The following is a 20,695-nucleotide window of genomic DNA, read 5'->3' as shown; positions in this document are numbered from 1 at the left end:
TTGGCCATGACTTCATTGCGGTTCCTCTTTTCCCCTGTTATTGTTTATTATTTCAGTTCTTCTCCGCCGCGTGTTCTCTGTGTCTTCTCACTAACGATTCCTTACCTTTGCAGCGGGGTATTTCCAGCCAGGAAGTTAAAAAAAATTATAATAAAACGGAAAAAATGTCTAGCTTTTTCTGATAATAAATAGAAGCGGTTTGGAATGTTTTCCAAAAGCGTAACCAGAAAGTACAACTCTGACTTAAAATGTACATAAATTAGCAAATATGCAAAGTCAAAAAGTACATTGCCACTGAATTTTATTTTATTTTATTATAATTTTTTTTTATGTGACCCTGCACCACAAAACCTTAGGATGCAGTTATATGTGTAAAAATAGCCAAGCATATAATTGCATGGATCAAAATGAAGATTTCTTTGTTTTTCCCTTCTATGGAAGTCAACGGTGACTTTTATTCTTCCTTTTATTTATTTTTATTTTATATATATATATATATATATATATATATATATATATATATATATATATAAAGATTTCAGATTTTCCAGATGTATCTCTGCCACACATTATCCTATCCTAGCAAACCATACATCAATTTTATTAGATTGATCCATAATTGTATGATCTAATTTTAAAAAAAGTGAGTTTGTGGTCCAGGAGCACGTATTTTTCATTACTCTAATAACTTGCTACATTATTGGTTCCGTTAGCAATTACAAATCGAAGACTTTTATTATGTTATTTCATTGCGTAAGCTGTTTTTTTTTTTTTTTTTTTTTTTTTTTTTTTTTACCTAGTCAAAAATAATTAAACTGCAGTTTGAGATTCATTGGAAAGCGCAATTAAAAAAAAACATGATTTTTGACAGTAATGAGGGTTTTTTTTTAGATAGAAATCTAGATGTGTCAGAATTATTAGATGATACCACTCTGCAGCAAATTACCTCTAAAGTACAAATAAATCTGTACTAATTAGGGACATATGACACTAATTAATACAACAATGTATTTTAAATAAAACGCCGTTTTTGCGTTGTTTAAATCTGTCGTGTTATTTAATAATCGCCTCCGCCATCTTGCGGTCATCCTGAGGTAAGACACCCAGAGCGACGCGAGCGCTGACGTCAAAATGGGAAATCGAAACTGACACGGATTTCCCGAGTAATGTTCAACACCTGATCTTAAAACACGAACGGTTGAAGAAAGTCGAGCATTAAAGCGGCACTGGCGATAAAACCTCCCGAAGAGCTCGCCGAAGAACTCAAGAGCCCACAGAACAAACCCCTCTTTTGCTTCACACCGTTAAAGAACCGTAAGTGACGCTGTTTTCGTTATTACAGCTTACTTGTCTATTATACGAATACGTTATACACTATATTTTCGAAACGACGCGCAACGAGGTGTTTGTAACCGCGTAGTCAGCAGTGTCGCGCTCAGATGTGTTTTATGGTGTTTGTGGAGTGTGACTGTACGCTTGTGTTTTCTGTGCAGGCACGTCGCTGGTTGGATCGCATCGCTATGGCTCAACCTAAACCGCTCTTCGTGCCCTGGCTGTATGAACAGATCCAGAGGGGAAGGTATCCCGGAGTGTGCTGGACCGATGAAGATCAAAGACAGTTTAGCATTCCCTGGAAGCACGCTTTAAGACAGGACTCCAGCAGTGATGATGTCCTCATATTCAAGGTGAAAATACACATTATCCACCATTCATCCTTAACGCTTTCTATGAAGATTGTGAAGTGTGAAGTATTAAATGTGCACTTGCAATATACACAAATTTTGTAATAACGTCAAATTAAACATGCTTTAAAGTACACTTACTTTTGACCAATACACTGCGGTGTGTTACTAACACACTACTAATCTGCTTTGCAACTTTGTATAAATCGATACATGTGTAATTACGCATTTGTATCAGTCTTACAAATGTTTAATTACGAATATATTTAAATACACGGCATACATGTTACAATTAACATATGAAAACATACAAATCTGTTTTTTTTTAATCAATCATTGTGTGTTTCAGTTAATCTGCATTTGGGTTATTTTTATTAGGTTCAAAAATAACCCAAAAATACAGCTAGCTAATACAATAAAACACAATAAAAGCATTACAACATAAGAGAGACCGTACTGACTTAAATAAACTCTTCATATTTTTTTTGCAGATATATTTGTGCGTTTATTCGGCCATACAGTTTAATCGCATAAAAATAGAGTGATCAAATTGCATATACTTCTATAAGTCCTATTTAAATGGGCCAAAAGTGAATTTAAAGTACATTTAAACTATATATAATGTGCTTTTAAATATCCCGAAAACATTCAAATTCAGTTTTGCACATGTATGTATTTTTATTATATTATTTTAGGGAACCCAAGGGAACAATAATAATTAATTCAGTCGTATATTTATTATCAGTATCTTATATTTACTACACTACCATTACTACGTTCATACCTTTATATGCATTATCATCAGGCAACACCACATATGCATTGTAAAATTTTAATAAATAACCACATGAATACAAAGACTTCAGTACGGTGTTCCCATCAGAGTAACCTCAGTCTGTATTTCGTCCCGTCAGGCGTGGGCTCAGACGAGCGCCGCCGGAGATGGCAGGATAAATGGAGATCCCTCCGTCTGGAAGAGAAACTTCCGTAGCGCTCTTCGCGCGAAAGGCTTCAAGGTGATATTTGACGACAAGAACGACGCGGCTAATCCACATAAAGTCTATCAGTTTCCATCTGAAGCTCGTTCCGCAGGTAGAAAACGTTACGCTCGCTGCCATCACGGAGACTGATTGAACTGTTAAATCTGATGTTCGTTTCCTCTCCTCTCCAGCGTCAGGATCTGAGGGCTCTCAGGAGACTGATGTGAGTATCTGTTTCATCACGTCCGTCTGCTTTTTTCTTCAAAGCACTCTCGGTCGGATAAGGCACGCTGACTCGGGAAATTTGTTTTCCATTTTTAGTTCTCGCCAGAGCTATGCGGGGAAGATAGCGACGTGTTCCCTAGTAAGACAGCATTTCGTACCCAGCCGTGCGTTTGTGAGACTTTCGTCGCGATGACAGTGCTTTATTTTTATTTTATTTTTTTTAGCACATCCACAACCAGGTTTGGAGAGAGATTTCACAGGACTAAACCTCGAGGAAAGTCCCTCACGAGGTAGACTGAAAACGTATTTTATCTTTATTATATCAGGTTGTTGTACAAAAAATTACCTTTATTAAGTTAAGTTTCAATATAGTATTTTTACTATAGTGCTATAATATTTTTTGTTTTTGCAATCATGCCAATAAAGTGATGAAATATGATATAAACATAGCATTTTATGTAAAAATAATTTCTTTGTTATATATAAATCCTTCCTGGATGGAGGCAAGTTTGTTACGTATTTTTATGATCCAAATTATGATATATTAAAATAAATATAACTACACAATACTCTTATGCTCTTTGCAATTATTTATTGATTTGATTAGAAATACAGTAAAAACTGTAATTTTGCGAAATACTGTTACAATTTAAAATAACAGTTTTCTATATGAATACACTGCCCACCAAAAGTTTGGAAACGCTCTGGAAAAGTGGGGTTTTGGACAACATTGGCATGAATTTTTTTTAATTTGGGATAGTTTTGCACTGATAGGGACAACACAAACTACAAAAACAGGACAATAAATACAAAACGCTCCGGTTTCTTCCACAGTAGCTCAACTTTATATTGCCATTGTTATGTAATCAAAATAAAAAATATTATTGCTGGTCTTAAATGATAATGTCAAGTTACATTAATATACAGTATTTGCACCAAAAAACGATAAAGATTTATGCTGATATAATCCAAAACCACACTTTGCCAGGGGTGTTTAAAAACGTTTGGAGGGTAGTGTATATTTTACAATATAATTTATTCCTGTCGCATGTCTTCGGTGTTCATCATCCAATCAAATCATCCTAAATTTATGATATAAATTTACTTAAAGATATATTCAAATGTAAAATAATTAGATGCAATTTGATGTAATAAGACACACACACACACACACATATATATATATATATATATAATAATTTAAAGTGCTGTGTATCATGTATGTGTACAGCCTTTTCTTTTCTGTTCCAGTTAATGAAGTTTGGAATCCAGATCAGCTATATCTGGGGCTCGAAGATCAAGGGCCCTTCCAAGAAAGCAGTCCAGAGCTCAGCTATCAGATTACGGACACTTGTGTGCCCTTTTCTTCCCCTGAGGGCTGTGTTGGTGGTTTGGGGCAGACCTCGGCGGCTGTGTATCAAGCGGATGGAGGAGGCGTGGGTCATCACACTAGCATTCCTATGGCCAAACTGGGTAGGTGGATCCCAAGATCGTCGTGCGTTCACATCGCTTACCGCTGTTTGATCACTCACACAGCTTTATTTCCTTTCATACGTTTTCCCCGCAGAGACTTATTTTCGGATTAAGGTTTATTACAAAGGGAAGATGGTGAAGGAAGAGTTGGTGGAGAATGTCACCGGTTTCAGACTGATGTATCAGGAAAACATGTGGGTATTTTTTGTGCTCGCTTCACCGATCTTCGAGTTGGCACCGGTGGTTGTGTTTCAACAGCGCAGCTTTAACTTCCACAGGGACGAGCTCGACTCGACGGGCGGCGATCTGGCAGTGGTCCGGCTGCCCGTTCCTGACGGTATTGTGGATCAGATCCAGGCCAAGCTCACCAATGAAATTCTGAGTAATCTGGGGGGTCTGGAGGTCAGGAGGTTGGATGGCGTGGTTTTGGGTCACCGTTGGGGATTGAGCAGGATCTACTGGAGTCTATGCAAACACGAAATCAGCCAAACACCCAGAGAGCTCTCCAAAAACACACCTGAAGCTATCTACCTTTTCAGAGATTATATATCAGGTGAGTTATAGGCCTACTGTGTTAAATGGCATATTTGTCAATTTATTTAAATTTAATTTAATTTAATTTAATTTAATTTTATTAATTTTTATTTTATTATTTTTTAATTTAATTAAATTACATTTTTATTTATTATTTAATTTAATTTAATTTAATTTAATTTAATTTTATTTTATTTTATTTTATTTTATTTTATTTTATTTTATTTTTGGTTGCAGATGTTTAGTTTGTTAGATTCTTGTATGTTAGATTGGTCACCAGGAAGGTGTGCTGGATGTCATTCCCTTAGGTTTGATAGAGTTTATGCAGACAAGCCAAGAATCTCCTTCCTGCACTCTTTACTTCTTTCTGGGAGAGAAGTGGCCTGACCCCAAAATGAAGCCATGGGAGAAGAAACTCATCATGATAGAGGTTTTTGTTTTAATATTTTATGTTATTTAGTATTATTTAGTAATATTAATGTTTTAATACAAACCATAAACCCTACTATATAATATAATAGTATTTTTAAGACCTCTAAATGACTGACATGATCAAATGTGTTGTACACATTCTAGTAAATGCAATCTGAATCATACATCATGTTAAGTATAGTATAATATTACATTAAATAAAATCTTACTAAAGGTCCTGAGTCTGAAATGTTTCATATGCATTTTTTTTTTCATATTTGTCATGTTTTCGAATTCAAAAATGCGGCAAATCGAACATTATCCGATTTTTTTTTTTCACGATGGACAAAAGTAGTGTGCAAACGTGATTGGCACAAAGTGAGGTTGTATTTTTTTAACATGCAATCATTTCGGACTATTTTGTATATGCATTTTATCTGATATACATTAAAGCTATCACAGTTTTACTTGACGACCGTGTAAATATCAACATCTGCACCGAATTTTTGCATATACAAAATGAAATCAAAAGTGTGATGTTTTATGTTTCTCTCTTTATGTGGTTTGTTTAGGTTAATTTGACTTCGCTGGAGGACCTGAAGACGATGGCTGTGGCGAACGGGGCGTCTTCTCTGCAGTCGGTGGAGCTCCAGCTCTCTCTGGAGCAAATGATGGAGCTGTGTTAGAGAGGTGGAGCTGCGACCGAGACGAAAGGCCTGACCTGGCTCCTGAATTCAAACGGTTTACTTAGTGGTGGACCAGTGCTTAATTGTATTTATTGAAGGTGTGTGGACTTCAGTAATGGTACAAGGGAAGTGTCAGCGATTTTGAAGATAAGTTAGCAATTAGAAAAAGTTAAAATAAATGTTGTTTGTAAATGGTGTACATTATGATTCAAATCCAAGTCTAATGTATCTGTTTTTACACTACCACAGTGCTCTTAACAGTCTGTTTACAGTATGCTCTTTAGTCTTTTCTTGGCCTGAATCTCAAATGTTGTTTCGTGTCTTTCGTGCACTTAGCACCGTTGTCGTGCAAATCCTGGAAACCTCAGGGATTTTTATGTGTTTTCCAGGCCTAGCAACTTCTACAATGTCCTGGAAAAGTCGAGAACATTTCCATTCTACAATTCTACCATACAGTTCTATTCTTTTTTGTGCGGTTACGCTCTGTTCCAAACATTTCATTGGACAAATGTTGATTTTGAAGAGTAAAACCTGTTTGGTCAGATTTGCGAGTGAATCATTTGAGCCAGTGAATCAATGAATCAGTCGGACCACTCTGCGTGTAGGTTTATGATTTAATGTTCAGCTATGCGGAGGGGACTTCGCCGTGGGCCGCGCAACATAAATAAAAACCAAGAACCTCATGCCCAGCCACCTGTTCAGGACGCTACTGACTAACCTTTCCCGCCGATTCTACATTCACAGAAAAGAAATGAACATTTAAAGAACATACAGTCCTTCACAACACATCTATGTATCGACTAACTGAATCATTATGACGTAATCTTTAGTATTTATACATACGCTACCTTTCAAAAGTTTGGTAAGATTTTTTAATTTGAAAAAAGTCTCTTGTTCCCACGTTGTTTTATTTCATAAGAGACACTGTAAAAATCATTATTCCAAATTCAATATAATTTGCACTTTTTTATTAAAATTATTTTAAACATTTTTAATGTCATTTAATTTTATAATGTGATGTAAGCAATATCTTTACTGTCACTTTCGATTAATTTATTGCATCCACGCTTAAGTATTAAGTTATTTCAAAAAAATCCTATTGATCCAAACTTTTGAGACTGGTCGTGTGTTAATTAAAGTATTAAATAATTAGATGTGTTCAGGAAATATTTAAGGTTTTGTGTAGGTGAGGTCATGTGATAAACTACGTATTATAACATTACATCTGTATTACTTTTCTAGTCAGTTTAAATCACATCTATGCCGATTCTACTCCACGTTCTCCAGGTCATCGTGGTCTTCCTCCGATTTCTTCTCCTCCATCGAAAGGTCGCTGAGCTCCGACAGCGGCACCAGCTGACCCTCTTCGTTCAATCCCATTGGCTGAATCATATTATCCCTGTTTAGGAAAAGATACGAGAGTATTAAAGCGTTACGTGCGTACAGATCTTCACGGGTGTTTTCGATGGGTTAAGTTCTTTACTTTGAGAGTTTGTTAAAAAGACTGATGAGCCGGTGAGCCTCCTCCTCCTTCTCCTCCTCGGTCATTCCCTCCATGGGATCGGGCTGCTCCTCCTCCACCTGTCCCGTCACTGGATTCACGCGGTCTTTGATCTGCCGGTACTCCTCGGTGTCTGAGTCCGAGTCGCTAGAGTACCGAGTGCCTGACGACGTGACCTTTGACCTCTGACCTCCTAGCAAGCCTCTGGTGGCCAGGAGCCCAGCGGCATTTCCATATCCAGTGTACTTCACAAAACGCCTCACTGGGGTGTCCGGGAAAAAAGAAACGAAAGAAATCGAAAATAATGTATTTTTGGCAATCGCGGTCGGCCCATCGGACAAAAGGATATTTATAGTGTAAAAGATTTCTTAGATTAAAGCGAAAATGGAAGAAAAAGAACATTATTAGTCATTTAGATATTTAGTTTTATATTTTAATTCAAAACAGGATGGGACGTAAATTTTGTAAAAGATGTAAAATTGCAATAAAAGTCACAATATTATTAGGATTGTTTTTGAAACTTTTCTGTGATCACCATTTACTTCGCAATTCAGATTTTGTTCTCTGAAATAAATATAACGCTATAACGAATATAAATATAATAAAATTTCACAAATTTTTTTTTTTGTAACATTTTTGTAATCGGGCTGTTTTGGTCACCATTTACTTACACAGTAGGAAAAAAATACAATGGAAGTCAATGGTGACCCAAAACGGCCCGATTATAGACTTTCTTCAAAATATCTTCCTTTGTGTTCGGCAGAACAAAGAAATCAACACAGATTAGAAACCGCTTGAAGGTGAGTAAATGGTTTTTGGGGTGAACTATTCCTGTAAGACTGGTGTTTTTGGAGTACTACTGAGTGGTCTTTGTAGTTAATATGTGTTTCTGTGTGTTACCGTTCTCTTTGCACAGCACGAAGAGCAGGTCAGCAGCGCAGTGTTTAAGCTCCGTGTCCAGGTTTGTCATCAGTCTGACCAGACGGTTCCTCATGGTGTTTCCCTCCTCCGGTTTAGTGCTGGCATCTCTTAATGGAGGCAAAATCTACACTCCATAGAAAAAATAAAATACAATTTTGACGAAACGGGTGTTTTTAGAAAGCGTGTTTTCCGATAAAAATGTAAAATAGCGGTCATGCCTGTTGTCTGAGGTAGTGTCTTGTGTCTTTGTGAGCTCTGGAGCATTCGGTCAGCAAGTTCAGGACAGGGGTCAGTCTCTCTTTGACCTTTTCACCCTGCATGAGAAACGCCACAGCGTTAAAAAATTAGACATATAACTGGTTTGTCTGCTGCCTTTTACAGGACAGTTCAGGAGTTGCAGTCCAAAAATTACAGTGTGTTAAAAATGACCTGCTCCAGTTTTCTCTCCATGTACATGAGCAGGTTGTGCACACAGTCCATGTTGGCTCCGTTCATCTGCTGTGAGTCTGGAGCCAGAGGCACAGATACCAGAACGTCTAGACAGCTCAACGGGAGAGCAGACAACATATTCGCTGCGTGCCTGAGAGACAGAGAGAGAGAGAGAGAGAGAGAGAGAGAGAGAGACAGAGAGACAGAGAGAGAGAGAGAGACAGAGAGAGAGAGAGAGAGAGAGAGACAGAGAGAGAGAGAGAGACAGAGACCGAGAGAGAGAGAGACAGAGAGAGAGAGAGAGAGAGACAGAGAGAGAGAGAGAGAGAGAGAGAGAGAGAGAGAGAGAGAGAGAGAGAGAGAGAGAGAGAGAGAGAGAGAGAGAGAGAGAGAGAGAGAGAGAGAGAGAGAGAGACAGAGACAGAGAGAGAGACAGATGCTGTTGTCTGAGCTTTCGTTGCATTGAGAAGTGCATATTGTAGAAAAATCAACTACATTCATGGACACTAACCCCTTTAACTCGTCTGAAGCTTCCTCCTCCTCACAGGACACCATCAGACAGTGACGCAAAACCGCCGCCAGGTGGCGATAGAGAGAGGCATCTCCCTGACAGACACAAGCACAGCTTGACATTAACAGTTAAGGCCTTCTATCAGTGTGTGTGTGCGTACACGCACCTCTTCGGGTTCCTGAGCGTGTGTGCTGTGTGTGATGTTGAAGAGGATCTTGAGGGCCTCCTGAGCCTGCTGTGAGTCCTCCACGCTTATAGGAGGCGCTGCGGGGTCCAGCACCACCTCGTACTCCTCCTTCCACTGCACCGATAAACTCTTCTCCAGCACTGCGCTCAACAACGGCACTCCTCCCTCCTGAAAACCAAAGAAGAGATTATCATTATTTATTCCCGTGACCAAAGCCGAATTTTCAGCGTCGTTACGGATTTTTGAAAATAGGCTATCGTGCAGCGCGTTAAACAGCTGTGCACGAAGTCGTCTCGAAAAAGTCGACTCTGAATCTTCGAAACGGGTCCCAAGACGTTTCGTGTTGACGTCAGCATGTTGCACAAACACTTGTTGGTTCTGAATGAAAATGCGGGTTCATTCTCTGCCACCGGGTGGCGCTTCTGAAGTGTTAAAAGCTCACAAACGCCGCTTTGAATCAAATCGACCAGAGGGATTCGGAAAAAACGAATCGTTTGGGAGTCGTTGAACGAATACAGTAAAATAAATGCCTGTCACTTTCGATCTTTTAAAGTGTCCCCCGAATGTCAGTGCAGACCTGCTAAAAATTCACTAAAATTTTAGAAAATAGAAGAAAGAGTAGGTACTTGTTTCAGCTGCGCTCTGAGCTCAGGCCTCAACGCCGTCAGTAAAAACATCAACCGGAGGGCATAAAACTGACCGCAAGGAGAAGATGCGGACTGAAACTCCTTATTTAGCTTTTCTGTCAGACCACAGAGGAGACTGAAAAAACAGAAAACAGTTAGGAAGAAAAGAAAACAGAATGTGGCAAAATTGAGATCAAAAGTAGGGCTATATTATAAGTGCATGCGCTATTTAATAAGTGCATCTTAAACAGCCAAAAGTGTGATATATTTTAAACGTGAAGTAATGTGACATTAAAAATGCGTTTAAATATTAGCTTCACCTCCAGATCTATTAAAGAACAGATTATCTATTCTGCCAAATTTTGATTTGATTCTAACAGAGCGATTAGGTTTTGCACAATAAATTGCCAATAAATTTGTATTAAACCCTAAAACACAGAATATAGGAAAAATTAAACAGATGACAATTTCTGAAACTGAACAAATAAAATAAATACAATTTCTACTACTAATAATGATTCGAAAATTGCTAACATTTTATTTCATTATTATATAATTGATTATTATAATCGAATTAAAACAGAATCTAGAGAAATTAGAACTAATCTAAAGCGATAGATCCCTCAAAAACAAATTACATCTTCGGAACACAAATTAAAGTGCATCTATTATGCCTTTTCGTGTGTGAAATGTAGCTGAAGTTGTAAAATTGTAAAATTATTGTCTCCCAAATTAAAGAATGAACTCTGTACAGCCTAAACGAGTCGTTAGTAATTTGAATCCCTTTTCCGTGATGGCTGCAATTCTATGTTGTACTTTGACAGCGGCAGCGAACAATCTGACCCCGCCCACAAACGCGGTAGACCAATCACGACAGACTGGCCCACCTGACCAATCAGAGCAAAGCAGCCTCACGGAAAGGAGGGGTTTAGAGCGACTGAATTTCATAACTGCTTTCGAACGAATCGTTGGAGAATTGCTGGAAAATGAGGTGATGACAAACATGTATTTTAAGAAAACGAGAAAACGAGACCCCAAAACAACATTAGAGCCTTAAAATGGCACGGTAGGGGCACTTTTTTGAAATCTCACAACTCTCTGAAACCTCCAATAGACAGCGACGGATTTATCACGATATTTCTGCTGGCAGATGTCGTAAATACTTGTTTGTAGGAGCTTTGCATATTGAGGAAACTACAAATTTCCGTAGCATTTTCGTTCGTACCCGAGTTCGCTGGCTCTCTCTTGTGCCCAAGCGCTGTTGTAAATAATGTTACAGAAGATTTTCATGACCTCCTTCCTGTTGCCTCCATCGTCGGCCTTTTCTTCTTTTTCCTCCTCCTCCTCTCCTCCTCCCAGGCTTCCTCTGCTGTCTCTTTTCCCCGGCGTGAGAGCTTTGTAGACGCTGCTCCGTCTTCTCGAGGGTCCGAGGCTCATGTTGGAAAACGTGCTGGCCTTCCTCTCGCCGCACCAATCGCTCAGGCCCCAGGCCCCGGGGTCGTTGGCTTCGCCGCTCGCGGCCCCGGATCCGTCGTCTTCCTCGCCGCCGCGATCGTCCTCGTCCGCTCGGCCCAGTTTGCTCTCGGAGATGGCCTCGAGGATGTCACTGTAGAGGTCCGGGTCACCGTCGGAGTCTTCTTTGGGAACCGGCGCCTGGCTGATGCCGCCCAGGCGCGCCAGAGCGAGGAGAGCCCTGTCCGTGATCAGAGGGCCCAGAACCTTTTTGTCCCTGGAGAGAATCCGTAGGGATCTCAGGCACGCTTTCAGCACACGCCCTTGCGGTTCAGTCTGGAGGAACCTGATCAAAACCGTAGCCAGGGCCTGAGGGAAGGGAACGAGTTAAACAAAGGAGGAAACAGGTTTGAAAATGAGGTTTAGGTGTGTGTTTGTTTGTGAGAGTCAAGGTTTACCTGTCTCAAAAGGACTTCTGGGCTGCCGGATTCATCGTAGTCTGAATCTGAGTCTGACACGTAATCCCGCACTTTATTCTTTCGGAACTGGCGCGAACAAAATAACAGCATTATGGGAAGTTACGGGCGTCGCTAGCGATGCAGAAACTGTACACTTTTAACCCTCTGGTGTTCCTCACTTAGTTCACCCCAAGAGCGAAAATCGTATCTGTACGAGCTTCTTTCTCATGTTGAACACAGAAGAAGATATTTTGAGGAACCGAACAGTTGTTGGTCCTTGACTTCCGTAGGGAAGAAACATGAGTACATGATGACACAATGTTCATTTTTGGGCGAACTATCCATTTTATGACGGTCAAAACAGACTTAGGGCAATAAGCACAGCATTTAGTTTCTGTAATATTTAGTCTTTAACGATTTGCATTTTGATTGTCATTTTAGACAATATTCATCTCTAGGTTATGTATTACGCCTATATATGAAATCGCGTAAGGTGAAAAGGCACATGTTTGCCAAAAAAGAACTTCATTTGACCACATTCTAAAAGATTATTTAAATGAAATGACTGTTTTAAAGTTAAATGAATCAAATTAAAGTGTCAAATTAAAGTAAAATATTTTTAAAACAAAGATTTTTCCACAAGATCCTACACGATTTAATCTGATGGCTAAGAAAACGGCTTTTGTGTCTATATAAAATGATAAAAATGTTAGATAAATATTTCATATTATTGTCAATTAAAACAATTAATATTCATAAATTATACATTTCACTTTAAAAATGATACAATTCTGAATTTACAATCAACAGAAAGCCCTGAGCAGATTGCCGCCATCTGGTGTGAGTAACATGAAAAATCATATTTAATACCACGATGCAACCATTAGATGCCTTTATAACCTGTATATAAACATACACTCGCTTCTTATGAGAGCATTTTAAGACATAATTACTTACTTTGTATATATATATATATAAAATCATTTAGCCATAGGAATTTAATTATTCTGATTAACGTACATACATTTGTTTGTAGCTTCTGTTGTTCTCATTTGTAAGTTGCATTTAGTAAATAAAATTAAATAATTTGTCAAATTGTGGCCGAACACCGAGGGTTAACAACTGTCAAATTAGCCTTAAAAAAATTCAGTGTAGCGTTCAAAAAAAGAAAATAATACCTCTTCTAGCTCCAGCCTCTTTTTAAGATTGAACAAGCAGCCAGGCAACGGAAAAATCAGACAGTTATTCAACCAACCCAAAACATAACACAAAGAAAATATGCATTCTGTCAAACGCGTGTGTATTCTAAGCGTGTGTTTTGTGTTTAGCAATCAGAGCTAACAGACCAGGAAGAGAGAAACATATCCCGGATATAGATATAATGAGGAAATTTTTATCCAGCCGTCAGCCCACAGCACAAATTCTAAATAGTTTTTTTATTAAAAAATGTCAATAAAAATGTGCCTCGACATTAACTAATGATGCAAAAATTATATAATTTTTATTTTATTTTAGACAATATTAATTTCTAAGTTATGTATTTATGTTTATATATAAAATTTCATATATGTTGGAGAAATTAAAAGGCATGTGTTTACCAAAAATGAATTAGATTTGACAACATTCTAAAAGATTATTTAAATGAAAATAATGTTTTAAAGTTAACTGAAAAATGTCACTAAAAATGTGTCTCGACATGAACTAATGATGCTAAATTTATATTAATTTTTAAAATTTTTTTAGACAATATTTATTTCTAAGTTATGTATTTATGCTTATATATACAAAATTGCATATATGTAAATATATGCATATAACAAATGATGCAAAAATGATACCAAACCGGCATCACTTAATAATTCAATGCAATTAACGCACACACATCAACGCTGACTTGCTATCTGGGCTGGATTTAGTAGGAAGATTATGATCTAAATATGAATGAGCTGTGGGCCGAGGATCAAGTCGACCGCACTATCAGCAAACAACTGAGGACACGCATTCATATACAGAAATATACAACGTATATATGTGTGACCGCACTCAAATATCCCTTACTTTTCTTTTCTCTCTCTCCTCCAAATCATAGAAGAAGCACTGCGCATACTAGAAGAGAATTAGAAAAGAGCAGTTATGTAATATGTGAGTCCACAATAAAGTAGATTGTTTGGTAACGACACGCATTATCAGGTATTAATACATTAGTTTTGAATCCGCTGGAGGGAATGTAAGATCTTTGGTTAATTGTAAGTACCTCTCGATTAAATTGCTGTAGTTCTGCCTTCAGTCCTTTCTGATCATCCTCTCTGATACACTCGATAATCCTCTCTATATTCGTCGCTGCACAAAAACACGAACGCACACGCATAAACACGCAATAAATCATCGGCCGAGATATGTGACACCTTCGAAAATCTGTGATTCATACAAAATAAATGGTTTTGTGGAAAAGATCTGAATTAAATAAAGGTGAAAATAAAAACCATAAAAATATGTGACTAAAATGTGTAAAAAATAAGGGGGGAAAAGGATTTCTAATTCACTAATCACAATTAATAAACTATTGCTTAATATAATTAATTCATCATTAAATAAAAAAATAAATAAATTAAATGTATTAACATTTGCAATTCATTTTTATTAATGAAATTATTTACTATAAAAAAACGCAATGTGTTATTTATAAAATTACACAACAGTAAATTTTTATGCAAAATAAATATATTTATAATTTGTCATTTACTTAAAAATGTAATTTTATGAATATATATATATATATATATATATATATATATATATATATATATATATATATATATATATATATATATATATATATATATATATACGGTAATTTCATATTAATGTCTTGATAAGAATAAAAAAAAAAAAAATATATATATATATATATATATATATATATATATATATATATATATATGTATATGTATATGTATAATTCTTATCAAGACATTAATATGAAATTTCCAGTATCAGTTTATTTTAAGGTGTTCTTGTTACACATAACACTTACAATTATATTATGTTATGCATAAATAATAGCAATATATTACGCATTATTACATGCAAATAACCCTGAGCCGAACCATATGGGAAGTACATGTACTTAATTAATATCAGTAACTGTATAACACTGTAACAAGGACACCTTAAAATACGTGTAACCCAGTTTCCATGTCAAAAACTCAAATGTAAGTCAGTTCCAGATTTCCTTCGGCTCGTTCGTCTCTTACCTGTGAGCGCGTCTTCACCTGAGTGCGCCATGCAGCCTTTCAATCTTTAATTTCTGCAAGATATGAATCAGTCTCTGCGTCGCTGCAGGCCCCTCTCGGTCTTTTTCCGCCTCTGTTTACCTCCAGCTCTGTCTCCAGCCCCGTTCGGCTGTAATCCTGCGGTGCATTAGTTATGCTCTAATCCTTTAATGTCTTTTCACTTCATCTTTATTCGCTCGTACTATAAATAACCTCACAGCAGATCCGGTCCGTGTGATGAGACGTACAGTAGGCACGAGGTGGCAGTCGACTGCTCCGACACGTAAGGTGCAAACATGTAATCAAACATAATTATGAAGGCATAAAAGATTAATAGCTTAAACGTCTATAGACAACAAACTGTAAGCAGACAAAGCGGCATTGTTTCGCTTATTTTAAATACCTTGACAAACATGCAGACCTAAGGGCGTGATATTTTTCTCTTTTTATATTATTATATAATGTTCGAAAACAATCAGTCACTATGTAAGATGCAATGCACTAGATGCAAAACATATTTAAACGCAAAAAGGTTGTGAGTCAAGCCATACTTAAAATTGTAATATTGTTATTATTATTCACTTCAAATTTAATAAAGGTAAAAATAAAAAAGATAGAACACGCATAACAAAATCTATTAGGATTTCTTTTTATGTCAATTTTAGTTTTTGTCAACTTTTAATTTAATTTAAATTAAAGTAATTAAATATTTTAATTAATTTAAGGTTTTAGTTTTTAAATAGTTTTAGCTTTCCGTAAGCCATAATTAATTTTTTTTTTAATAAATAATTTTTTTTACTATTTAATAAAAAACAAATCACTGAACCAATCATGTTTTTGAAAGGTTTAATCTACATTCAGTGTAGATTACTTTTTATTTATTATGTTTCTTTTACCTTTTTAAAAACATTTTAACCATAGTTTCGGCTAAAGCCGTGGTTAAAATTGAATCATGCTCAGTTATTTTATTACAAAAAATTCAATTGTTGGCAAAAATGCCATCTTTAATTATCTCGATGAAGTACAGTTTCGGTCCAAAGTACATTATAATAGAAAATCAACTCTGTTTCTTCCCAAAAGGCCGAGTTATTATTGCAATTCTGATTTGCAAATGTTAAAGTAATACTAGGTTATTCAAACTTATATACATATTAGAGGCATGTATTACTGCATTTAGCTCATACAGTAAAAGCGTGTGTGTGTGTGTGTGTGTGTAAACGAACATTTTAGTTGCGCAAAACCTCATACCAAGCTCTTGTGAATCTTTTATGCAACTGTGCCAGCGTGTTTCCTGACAGGATACCTTAGTGCCTATAGCGACCAGAAGAAAGAAATCACGCACACAATGCACCCAGTGGCACTGATCGGCGATCAACAACAGGAAGTGTGTGTTAAAGATAGGGAAACGTTCGCAATGACACACACGGCGGCTCACATGAGAATAAACCCCTTCGCCCTTCCTTATCGCAAGAAACCGACGTACGCGAGCGTAAATCACAATAAGAGCTCTAACAACAGCACTCCTTCTGCTCTTAATCGAGTGTTACTCAGATCCTGCGTCCACACCTGCCGTTCGCATCCTGTTGACGAGAAGCGATTGTGTCGCGGCCGGAGAGTCAAGAGGAATAGAGGTGAATCTCAATAAAAGTCACAAACGTCTTTTAACTGTTACAGGAAAAAAAGAGAATGTCATTATACCTGCTTGCTGGTTACCGGTTATGAGAGATAATGCGTTATAAAATGACAAGAGTTCGCATGAAAACTTGATTTTGGCAACATTTAGACCGAACTTGTGTCATGCTAATGGATGAAATGCAAAAAAGTGTGGCTTGATGACTTTTTTCTCCAGGACTACATCTACTATACGGTAGATACGTATCATTAAAATATCCATAAGGTGAAATTTGAGAACATTTGGTAGGATGCTTGTGCCCCATTTGAAGCCTTTTATAAACAATTGCAGTCATATTCAGAATTTTAATTCGAGCTGTTTTGTAGCTTTTTTAAAATAAAATAAAAAAAAAAAAAAATTTTAAATAAAATTTTACTTTTAGTATTTTTTTGTTCTAATTTAGTCATTAATATTTTATTTATATTTATTTGAATTGCCAAATAACGATTTTTAATAGCGTTACTTTCGTAATTATAACAGAACCGACCGATGCTACATAAAATGTTTGTTTTTAAATCTCAGTGTCTTGCCACAAACTAGCACAGGCATTATAATAATAACATTATAATATTATAATAACATTATTTATGTAGCTGTGATCTATTTATTTACGCAGAAACCAAGAAAATTGAAGAAAATCTACATTATATATATATATATATATATATATATATATATTATATATTATATATATTTCTGTGCATCTGTGAAGAATATTTAACATCCATAAAAATGCTAAATTATTTTCACACTTCTGTGGGCTCACTGCAAAAATGCCCTTTTGGTGTGAAGTCCTATATTTAATATTAATCAGTATATATTTTACAATTTCACGACCGCTTTTATTTTGCCAGCTGCGGAAACTATCCGTATAATAACATGTCCAAAGCACACTAGACCTCTAACAATGCACACTACAATTTCTTTCCACGACCCGCTGCAAATCAATGTCACAGTCACAAGAAAACAAACTAATAATGTAAACCGAGTCGTCTGTATCTATATGATGCACGTTTGTCTATGGCGCACAGGTGGCACTCGGTTGAATAGCTCGAGGGTCCCAGCAGCTCCTCAGACTCGGAAAACAACTCCAGATGTCCAAAGCAGGAAAAGTGCACAATAGAGTCTACAGGGAAACAAGCACAAGGGGGGAAAAAAAATAGGTAGTCAAGAAAAGAGGATGAGAATAGGGCAAAAGTGCTCTGAATCAACAGTCATCTCCTTTATATAGCTCGATTCAAAATTCCTGGAAGTTCCTGACCGTCTGAAAAGATTTTATTTGAAGACCGCGTTGATGGAGAGAGACCTCATGCCATCCGAGGGAGAAAAAAAAAAAAACTCGCTTGGGAAAACCGATGGGAACTGACGGGGCTGGAGGGGACCTGAAGTGCCAAGGGCATGGACAAAAAAGAAGAAAAAAGCTGGAAAAAAAAGTGTGAGGGTTTAACAGAACCGCAGGAAGAGCGGAGCGATAAAGGAAAGCTTGTGTGTGAGGAGGGGGGGGGCTATTTTGAGAGATGGCTTTCCGGCAGGTGAGAGAGCTGAAAAAACCTTTCAGGAACAAACAGTCACTTGAGACGTAATAAGAAGGTGAGTCATGAGAAGAGGGAGGCGTTAGAGAAAGAAACACATCGAATACATATAATCATCTACAGTAAATGCTATCTGCGCCGGAGATGCAGCGCTGTCTGTTGAGAAGGAAGGTGAAATACAACTTAATAGATTGTAAGCCTACTGTAATTGGTTATGAAACACGCCTTCTTACTTAGCCCCGCCTACTTCTCTCTGTCATTTAAATACAGAGGCGGCACGAGGAGAGTTTAGAGCTCACGCGCTTTTCTGAAAGGATCATACTTACTTTTTTCTCATTTGTGCGATATCGCTTCTAGGCATTGATGGTCGGGACAAAAAGCTTTCTCAAGCGTCTCCCTTCCACGCGAGGTGAGTTTTTGTAATTTTGTAATATGCAGTATTACTGTTTATGTATTTATTAGGGCTATTTTTGTCACAAAATAACAATATAATATGGTTTAAAATGAAATATTAAATATTTAAAAAATAAATTTTAAATATTAAAATATCTAAAAATGTAAATATTTTAATTACTTGAAAAAACAAATAAAATAAGTCAAATTAAATAGAATGTCTGAAGAAAAAGTACTGATTACTGATTGCATTTAATTTTTAATTTAAATTTTTTTTTGTTTTTTTTTATGTTTTAATTTTTTTCCACTTTTGTGTTCGACAGAAATTAAAAGGTCTGAATAACGTTAGGTGAAATTATAATTTTTTTGGGGTGTGTACCATGCCTAAAACACTAAATAAAATTAGCAAACAAAAACTAATTAAATAAATTTAAATTTAAATTTAATTCACACACACACACACACACATATATATATATATATATATATATATATATATATATATATATATATATATATATATATATATAATTATAATTAATTAAATAAATTAAAATTAAAAATAAAATCTAATTCACACACACACACAAAATAACATTTATATGTATCTATTTATATTTATTAACTGTGTGCAATCTACATCTCTAGGTCATACCATTATGGAAGTGGCTGTTTTGCTGTTGCTGACTATACCGATGAGCACAACCACACCAGCGAGACAGACACAGAGGTGCGCGCACACACACACACTCACACACACACACACACACACACACACACACACACACACCGCTGTATATTCACACAGTTCTTCTCACAGTCACTGTCACGTGTATTTTTAAACAGGACACAGACGGGAAGCCCCTCATTAGAGCAGAGCATACAGAGGTCAGGAGACGTGACCTTGACTGACCCCGGCAGAGAGACTCCATCAGCAGGGGCCCAAACCAGCAGAAAACCAGATCTAAACACAGCCTCTTCTCCGCTTCTACAAACCATCCTTCAAAAAGCCAGAGAGTGAGTGAGAGCTAAGTGTGAAAGAATATAGACTACCGTTCAAGCTGCGTTCATCTGATTAGTAACAACGGTAATATGGAGAAAAATTATTGCAATATAAAATACTCCAGTCTACAATATCCTTCAGAAATCATTCCAAAAGGCTGATTTACTGCTCAAGGACCATCTGTGATTATTAAAAATATGCTTAATAGTATTCTGATGAAACGTAGGCTTAAAAGAACAGAAATGTTTTGTGAACGTATCTTACTTTTTATTATAATATTAATGCGTCGTAGCTGAATAAATCAATGACGTCCTTTTGAACCCAAAACTTTTGAACGGTAGCGTACGTCTGCATTTGTGGGATTGAAGTTAATATCAAATATGCGTTACGTGGGTTCACATTAGTTTTGTCTCTCTGCAGAAGACGAGCGACTCAAGGAGGCTGTCAGCTTGGGACATGTCAGGTACACAACCTGGCCAGCAAGCTATACCGAATGGGTCAGAGCAACGGAAAAGACGAATCCAAAAAGGCAAACGACCCGACAGGATACGGACGCTGAGAATACACACCACAGATGATCTTCTGAACAGAATGTGTTTGACTGGTACTGTTGCTATATTAAAAAAAAGAGTTCATATAATAAGTTAACTATTTGTCTATTGTATTAACTGATTAACTAAGATACTGCATGTATTTGTGTTGAGGCTGCTCTTGTATAAAGGATGTGTAATATATATATATATATAT

At 36.7% G+C, this 20,695-nt stretch overlaps 2 protein-coding genes across 2 annotated transcripts; one reads left to right on the top strand and one right to left on the bottom strand.

Annotated features, from left to right (window-relative positions):
* Window positions 1–1,118: 1,118 nt before the first annotated feature.
* On the top strand, window positions 1,119–6,535 carry irf3 (interferon regulatory factor 3). Its single transcript, XM_043254233.1, has 11 exons — window positions 1,119–1,314; window positions 1,494–1,685; window positions 2,597–2,774; window positions 2,854–2,885; window positions 2,984–3,026; window positions 3,112–3,177; window positions 4,139–4,360; window positions 4,455–4,554; window positions 4,639–4,913; window positions 5,203–5,324; window positions 5,878–6,535. The coding sequence occupies exons 2-11, from the start codon at window positions 1,521–1,523 to the stop codon at window positions 5,989–5,991; spliced, it is 1,317 nt and encodes a 438-aa protein (XP_043110168.1). The 5' UTR covers window positions 1,119–1,314; window positions 1,494–1,520; the 3' UTR covers window positions 5,992–6,535.
* A 56-nt stretch (window positions 6,536–6,591) lies between these two features.
* On the bottom strand, window positions 6,592–15,526 carry si:dkey-94f20.4 (synembryn-A). The gene is made up of 14 exons (XM_043254232.1): window positions 15,331–15,526; window positions 14,331–14,416; window positions 14,135–14,182; window positions 13,255–13,272; window positions 12,077–12,163; window positions 11,392–11,987; window positions 10,167–10,302; window positions 9,520–9,708; window positions 9,354–9,448; window positions 8,843–8,993; window positions 8,632–8,727; window positions 8,393–8,537; window positions 7,475–7,754; window positions 6,592–7,390 (listed from the first exon to the last, which is right to left on the bottom strand). Exons 1-14 carry the CDS (start codon window positions 15,359–15,361, stop codon window positions 7,261–7,263), a joined length of 2,088 nt encoding a protein of 695 aa, XP_043110167.1. The 5' UTR covers window positions 15,362–15,526; the 3' UTR covers window positions 6,592–7,260.
* Between the last annotated feature and the right edge of the window lie 5,169 nt (window positions 15,527–20,695).

Source organism: Puntigrus tetrazona, chromosome 12 (assembly GCF_018831695.1).
Source record: "Puntigrus tetrazona isolate hp1 chromosome 12, ASM1883169v1, whole genome shotgun sequence".
Taxonomy (NCBI): Eukaryota; Metazoa; Chordata; class Actinopteri; order Cypriniformes; family Cyprinidae; genus Puntigrus; species Puntigrus tetrazona.
The sequence above is the reverse complement of the archived record's forward strand: the minus strand, read 5'-3'. Positions and strand labels throughout refer to the sequence as shown.